The sequence below is a fragment of the Helianthus annuus genome, chromosome 15 (genome assembly GCF_002127325.2).
Source record: "Helianthus annuus cultivar XRQ/B chromosome 15, HanXRQr2.0-SUNRISE, whole genome shotgun sequence".
In the NCBI taxonomy this organism is placed as follows: Eukaryota; Viridiplantae; Streptophyta; class Magnoliopsida; order Asterales; family Asteraceae; genus Helianthus; species Helianthus annuus.
In genome coordinates, this window is record NC_035447.2 from 131,714,507 (window position 1) to 131,722,425 (window position 7,919).

At 36.7% G+C, this 7,919-nt stretch overlaps 1 protein-coding gene across 2 annotated transcripts; it reads left to right on the top strand.

Annotated features, from left to right (window-relative positions):
• The first annotated feature begins 689 nt into the window (after positions 1-689).
• LOC110912471 (phosphoglycerate mutase-like protein 4) lies at positions 690-6,860 on the top strand. Of its 2 annotated transcripts, XM_022157200.2 has the most exons (7): positions 690-1,040; positions 1,223-1,319; positions 3,420-3,470; positions 4,169-4,279; positions 5,129-5,260; positions 6,248-6,323; positions 6,387-6,860. In XM_022157200.2, the coding sequence occupies exons 1-7, from the start codon at positions 820-822 to the stop codon at positions 6,611-6,613; spliced, it is 915 nt and encodes a 304-aa protein (XP_022012892.1). In that variant the 5' UTR covers positions 690-819; the 3' UTR covers positions 6,614-6,860. The 2 variants fall into 2 exon arrangements, with proteins under 2 accessions (XP_022012892.1, XP_022012893.1); XM_022157201.2 differs by lacking the exon at positions 3,420-3,470 and having other exon boundaries at positions 697-1,040.
• The last annotated feature ends 1,059 nt before the right edge of the window (positions 6,861-7,919 follow it).

Below are 7,919 nucleotides of genomic sequence, written 5' to 3' on the forward strand. Positions count from 1 at the left end.
ATTGTTGAATAATATGCAAGTTTACCCTCTCTAAAATAGCTTAGCCATGTTGTACATGTTGATTTAAAATGTGTACAGAATGTAAAATTATCATAAGGGTAGAAAAATTAGTTTGCCTAATAAGGTAGTATATGGATTATATATTTATACATACTATTAAATCATGAAAATCTCAAAGGTTGCATGTCTAACTTTTAATTTAATCAATTAATTACTTTAATTATTATAATTTCTTAATTTAATTCAATTAATGGAAGACATAAGTGGGCATGGATTCCATGGATAAAATGTCTAGATTGCGCTTAAAGTGTTTTAAAACTTTGGACAATGTCCAAGTTTCCCCCCTCTAAAATGGCTTGCTTCATTGTACATGGTGTTTGAAGATTTGTACCTATGACAAAATTACGAAAAGGGTAGAAAACCCAATTATCTTAATAAAGGTATATGGATAAAAACTGTAGAATGCAACCATAAAGATATTGTATTTGTATTATACATTTCTAATGACAATTATCGTACTGTTATTATGTATTTGAAATTTAATTTAGTATTTTTTATTTTTTATTATGTGACTGACCCGAGTCCAAAACTATGTACTGATAGCTAATGTCACAAAAAAAATCCAACCACCAAAAAAAATTTATGGGTATATTAGTGTTTGTGTGCATGTGTTGTTCTTTCTCATACATTGAGTCACAATGAAAGTAAAAGAAACAAAGGGTAAAAATGAACGTAAAAGAAACATAAGGGGGTAATTTGTAAATCCCCGTCTTGAGGATAGTTAACTGTTGAAACGTACCTAATTACGTTGAAAGGTGAATGGGCGCACTGCGCACCTGGCGTCAGTTAGAATCACCTGCCGTCTTCCTGTCACCGTTAATCTCTCGTCACAATCTTTTGAAGCTTTCAAACCCTAACGGAACCAACAAACTCCTCCTCCAGCGGCGGCGACATACACGATACGGCAGCATCTCCGCCGCTCCTCCTCCTCCTCTCAGCGTCACGGCCGTCATCTCTCCGATGGCCGACACTAATTTCAGGTCAGTAGTTCAATTCAATTAAGCAAGCGTTGTGTGTATACATGATCGATACATACAGATTGTTATGTACGTTTGTTGTGTGGATTGTAGCAGCTACATTGTCGATAACTTCTAGGACTAATTACTGAAGCCGATTCTGTTTGTGAAAACTTTTAATTGTGGAGTTTTTTTATTTGTTTCAGTACTGGTGTTGAACGTGATTCTGTTGATCGGAGTTTTACGGAAATCATTGTTATACGCCATGGTGAAACGGAGTGGAATGCTGAGAAAAGAATTCAGGTTTGATGTAAATGATTTAATAACATGTTTTGAAATATGTGGAATGATTTTGTTGGTGCACGACATCTGTTGATTTCGTCTTAGATCGAGTCTTACATTGTATTGTATAGATTAGGGCGTGATTTACGAGAAAATTAGAGAGTTTATGTGTTTTAGAGGCTGGACCGCTTATACGGCAATGTTCTGGACCGCTTATACGGACATGCCGTTGGAGAGGTCCAGAACTTAAGGTCTGGTCCACTTATTCGGACGTGACGTTGGGGTGGACCAGAAATTGTATAAATACCCTTGGAGAGGTCCAGAAAAAAACGAGGGTGTAGAAATCGTACCGAAGTGCTGCCGGTGCGAGAATTAACGTGTATTCAGTGTCAAATCAATAAACAAGTAGTTAAAGTGATTTGCCTGCTGTTTCTACCTTAGTTTCTTGTTATTCCGCACCTGAAACCAAGGAGAAAGCCTCTGAACGACTCGTTTGGGTCAGAATCCGATCCTACAGATTTGACTGGTTTGATTTAGCTTCTAGCTTTGATGATATATATTAACTGTACTCTTATAAAATATCTACAGTAGGTTGCCAATTAATGTGTTGATCATAGGGACAATGTTTTTTGATGTGGTTGTTGCCGTTGGTTAGTTACCTCTTTTAGTGAAGCTGTAAGTAACATGTGTAAAATTAACAAGGGGTGTCACACGGTGTTATATTCATTATTCATATGAACACAAATGACTAACAACCGTCTTAAAGTGACCAGATTTACTTTCAGTTTTTGTTCTTAAGTTTTACTTCAGTGTAAAGATGATGTAAAGCTGTTAACATGTCAAGTATAGTATTGAATAGGTATAGCTAGAATGCTAGATACATCTGCAACTTTACTGTAAAAAAATAGATATCTGGTAATCTGGTCTCCTGATGCACACTTAGGCTATGGGGTATGGGGCTTGGGTTGGGGGAAAACGCCCAAGCCACCACCCCGGGTGGGCTTGGGTTGGGGCGTGGCCCTTGGGGCTTGGGTTTCAAGCCGGGCGTGGGGCGGGGTGACATGCTAGCTGGCTTGCTCCTATTCGCTGACCCTTTTGTAATATCTTTTTTTAATAATCTGTCACGTGGTGCACCCAACCCAAGCCCAACCCACGCCCGGCCATACCCCGCGGACACGTCACTAGGCGGTGGGGGGGCTCCCATTCCACGTGTCAACAAATGCCCCAACCCAAGCCCAACCCAAGCCCCACCATACCCCACGGCCTTAACCAACCCATAACATGAATGCAGTATTATGAGGCCCGATTAGATCCCCCCATTCAAGCATCTTCTACAGTTTTACACATGCAACATGTCCTGTCATCACTAAATTATCATATGTGAAAATCGTAATTAACTGACTGAATTACCAATAGATAAAAACAATACAAGATGTATCCCTCAACCATCTTACAACTTGTTTTTCTAAATTGCCAAGTGATGTTATGTTACTCTTTTGATCGTATCCCTCAACCATCTTACGACTTATTTTTCTAAATTGCCAAGTGATGTTATGTTACTCTTTTGATCCTTTTTGTTTAAAAAGAATCATGTGGATGATTTGAGAAGTAAGTTGGTGCATCGACTGTTATTGTCACTCACCACAAGTTATGGGGCAAAATGTTGCAAACCACATCCTTGATTGACCAGTGAGCATATCACTCGTCTTTAAAGAAGACATCTGCTGATAAAGCTTTGGAAGCAATGTAGTAGGATCTAGTATTCTTTGATGAACCTTCCATACACAAAATGATGATCTAAGTCAGCGTTTTTTGTCCTAGTATGAAAAAAGGGCTTATATAATGTAGAATAGGTTATGGTGTTAGCACATTTGACATCAAAGTATCTAATGATCTTAGAACATGTGAATTAACTCATGGACCTGGATCTGCTTCTTTGAAAGATCTTGATGTCAGCTTCCTCATCTAAGAAAAGTGAATACTTCTAGTTTCTAATTGCATCTTTCTGTTTCCATGAATTGTATTTACTTTTTTAAATCCTCTCATTTCCAAAGCTTGTTCATAGTTCTTATAGGCTTTTGATGTTGCTTCTAAGAAACTTTTTTTCTTTATGATGACCAGGGACATTTAGATATTGACCTGAATGATGTCGGAAGACAGCAAGCAGTTGCAGTAAGTTACATCTGTAATCTTCTAAAAGACAATTTGCTAGGTTTAGTTGGTATTGGTAATGAATGTACATAGGTTTAGGTACTCTTTAAAGCACATATAGTTTTAGCATGTACAATTAATGCGGTTTTGTGAAAGGGTGTGTTGGAATCAACTGGATCGAAAACGCAGCAACACAACGATTTTGTGAGAACTCCTCACAACTCTTTTATATATTAATAAAGAACAAAGCAAAACATCCAAGTAATTAAATAACCTAACCCATCTATTTATACTAAACTAATTATTTGCTAAACAAGCTATCTTAAACCAATACCAACTCTAATACTTGTTAACCAATTAACAAGATAAACCTATTAATTCAAACTAATAATATCTTTAAACAACTAACTAATATTTATTATTTTCTTCTCTTTATCGGCTCACACAACTTTATCTTTTCTTTAAGTTTATCGCATCCCATAATTTTAGCCGAATCATTAGGATTAACTCTTCAGGGTGTAATTAAGGGTAGAATGATAAAACTTGGTAAACTATTTTGCAAGCGGACACTTGTTTGTGACAAACTAAAATAGAAATGTGGACGGTTAAAATTTGCAACGGATGAAGTACTTTTTATCGACAAAATACTTGAAATTATCTTTCCTGTTATAAAATTCAGCAACTGTGTAGTAACCCGTAAATGTGCAATCTTGTTGTAGGTGGCTGAAAGACTATCAAGAGAGTCTAAAATTTCTGCCGTATATTCATCTGACCTGAAAAGAGCTCTTGAAACTGCTGAGACAATTGCAAGTAGATGTGGAGGGCTTCAGGTATCATTCCAATAACCACTTATAATTTCTTCACATATATGATCCATTAGACTAATAGGACTATAGGAGGCATTAGAGGGCTACTGGTGTCTGGTAAGTTGGATTTTCTAATTTTGAAACCTCCTTTTTTTCTTGATATACATTTTTATTCATTTTCACTCCTAAATAAGAAAAGATATGGAGATATGGAAAAGAGAGACGGGAATAGAGAAAACAAAAAGAATCTATCTTTTTTGTTTTGTGATCCCCGAAGATAGAGACAATAGAAAATATTTTTTTTTTTGTTGAAATTCTGGCATTCCCATGAAATCAAGGCAAATGACATACGACATAACCACAAAAGCATGTACCATTGTAATATATTAGTAAAAAGAAACCATAGAAGATAGTGCAATTGACTAGCATGGTAGGATGGTATATGCTTCACATTTAGCATGTGATTGTTAGGATCAAGCACACACAAACATGAATATGAAACCGCAAAAGCAAAATAAACGAACACGTTGTTCGGTCTAAACTGACCTACGTCCACGGGTGCAAGGTTTAAAAAAACGGAAACGAGTTTCAAGGCGTTTTCTCTTCGCCTCACGAGGCGTAAGCCTCGAGGTGAAACGAGTTTCAAGCCCCTCTGACAACGGTGATGTCATCTCTAAAATTTGTTGGTGAATTTTTTTTTGTAGAATAGAGAATCTATCACTGTTTAGATGAATACCTAATTACTAGCAAAAATATCGCCACCAGGAATTGCTGACTGAGAATTAAATGGTGCATTTGATATTAAAGTTGTAGCATCGTTTTTTAACTTTTTAATCAGGATACCCGCTTTGCCATCTTCCTATATGTTGTCAGGTAATTCAAGATCCCAACCTTAGAGAGAGACATTTAGGTGATCTTCAAGGTCTTGTATACAGTGACGCACCCAAAATGAAAACCAAGGCATATGAAGCTCTTCAGTCTCATGGAAATGACGTTGAAATTCCTGTAAGCAGAGACTCTCTGCGTCTTTACTATGAAACCGGTTATAACATATCTTGGTAAATATAGTGAGACTTAGAGGTGGTAAAATATACATGTGGGTCAGAACATTCTTTTTTGGTACTGGTCAAAACAGCTGGCCTGGGAACACTTTTATGCTTCTTTTTCTTGAGTTCTAAGTAATCAATGTATAAATATGATTACAAAACTATTTTATAAAAATACAAATCTTTTTCTTTTATAAAATAAGGCGATTTAAGAGGTTGTAAGCATTTAAACACTTCGGATCACTCTAGACGCGTCCCATTTTCTAAGCATGTTTTTAAAGATTACCTATTTTGACTCATTAAAGGTACAATATTGGTGCATAAAACGGGTTTTTATAGAACCGAAACCGGGTCTGGTTTTGGTCAACAAAGTTAACAACCGGTTCTGGGTAGGAACCGGTTCCGGGTATGTTCTGGTTTTTTTTACCGGGTTTTGACTAGTTTGGCCAGGGTTTTTTCGGGTTTTGGTATGTTTGGGTTTTTTTACCTGGTTTTGACTAGTTTGGCCAGGGTTTTTTCGGGTTTTGGCTGGTTCGGGTCCGGGTTTTGACCGGGCAGAGGTGGAACCGGTTCTGGTGGTTCTGGTTCGGTTTCTTTTTCTTCGGCCGGGTCTGGAACTGGTCTGTATCCGCGGTTCGGGTAGGGTAGGAACCGGTTCCGGGTTCGGGTTTTATGCCTCTCTCCAATGTAACCCGAATCAACCCATTTCTTGGTAAACGGGTTGAAGTTATCCCTTCCACTGAAAGTAATAGTTCAATGTCTGGTCAGTAAGTTTCTGGTTCGGTCATGTTTATTAACAGTTGGTTTTATAAATAGTTAACACATTCCATTATATCTGGAATGACTTTATAACAAACGAAATCTACCGATTTCAATACTTGGTGTGTTTTTTCTTGTTCACAAAGAAAAGAAAAAAAGATCATTCACCGGTTTATTGTTTATATAGGGTGGTGGTGAAAGCCTGAATCAACTCTATAAACGTTGTACAAATTCATTGCAAGCGATTGGCAGTAAACACCGAGGTAAAAAATTTTCTTACCATCCTTTTTAGTTTTCACTTACATTAATGATTGTTGAGACGACAGGGGAGCGGGTTGTGGTGGTCACTCATGGCGGTGTGATCAGAGCACTTCACGAGCGGGCTTCTTTAGGTACAGGACGCCGAGCTGGAAGGATACTGAATGTTTCAGTCAATGTATTACACTTATCGGATCCCGACAAATGGGTCATCAAATCATGGGGGGATGTCAGTCATCTGAATGGAGCCGGGTACTTAGACTCGGGTTTTGGTGGCGATCGAACTTCCGGTTAGGCTTTTTCGTACATGTCCATTTCTTAACTTGCTAGATGCATTTAATAACCAACATGTCAAGTCTTTGATGGGCTGAGTTGTTTCTAATCCCATTAATTGGGCAATAGCGATTTGGTGGAGAGATATTATGTTTAAATTGTTGGCCCACATTGCACATGGTTGCAAATGAAGATAATCTGGATTATTATTGGACTTTGAAGGGTGTTAGAATCAATTATTAATGACACAGCTATAAGTTCACAATTAATTGTGAGAAACTAATATTTGATTATAGTCTTCTTGCCTAATCTGTGAATATATTTAACTTGTCATTTATAGATATAGTTGAAAATGATAAAAAGTTCCCCTAAAGAGAAATTTGATTAATCATCTGAACTAGGCGTATGGCGCTTTAATAGGGGGCCTATTACTGTTTTATATGGAAGTATGAAAGGGCGGACCTATGAGAGCCCTAGGTGTGCGGGCCCGCACCCCTTGAAAAAAAAAGTTGTGTATTTTTTAGACAAAAACCCGACCGCACCCCTTGAAAATATGCTTGAACTACTCATCCGTGCTCCCAACAAATAATTCATGGGTACGCCACTGGAAATATTTGATTAATCATTTGAAATAGACGTATGGCATTTTAATAGGGGCCTATTACAACTAATTATGAGAAATTAATATTTGATTATATAGTCTTTTCAGTCATCTAAAATAGATGTATACGGGGTTGGGTTCAATTGGCAAAGCTATTGGAATTAATATGTTGCTTCCTTGAGGTCAAGCGTTTGAGCCCTGTTATAGACGGATTTGGTGCGAGTATAGCCGTTCAAAAAAAATGATTAAGTTATGAAGAGTTAATTACACAGATAGTCCTTATGGTTTATTGAAAATAACACATTTGAGTACTAACTTTTTTGGAGTAAATTGCAAGTTTTAACCTTTATGTTTATACCAAATTTTAAACGGTGTCCTTTATCTTTAAAATTGAAGAGTTTTGTACACAATATATTCTAAAATCTTACATGGTTTGTCCTTTAGTCCTAATCTGGTTAATTTTAATTGTTAAGTGAAGGGCAAATTGGTCTTTATACTTATCTATTTAAAAAATCATTTTAATAATTTAAATAATAACAAAATGAATTAATTTATGAGCAAATTACTTTTTGAGTCCCTGTGTTTTAGTGGTTTTAACCACTTGAGTCTAAAATAAAAAGTTTTACGCACTGAGTCCCTAACTACTCATTTTATAACATTTTGAGTCCAACTTTTTACACTTGTACTTTTGATTTTGGACTCAAGTGGTTAAAACCACTAAAACACG

Coding starts and splice junctions, on each gene's coding strand:
- LOC110912471 (XM_022157200.2), top strand. CDS start 820: ATGGGCGCACTGCGCACCTGGCGTCAGTTAGAATCACCTGCCGTCTTC. Junction 1,041..1,222: donor ATGGCCGACACTAATTTCAG/GTCAGTAGTTCA, acceptor TATTTGTTTCAG/TACTGGTGTTGAACGTGATT. Junction 1,320..3,419: donor ATGCTGAGAAAAGAATTCAG/GTTTGATGTAAA, acceptor TATGATGACCAG/GGACATTTAGATATTGACCT.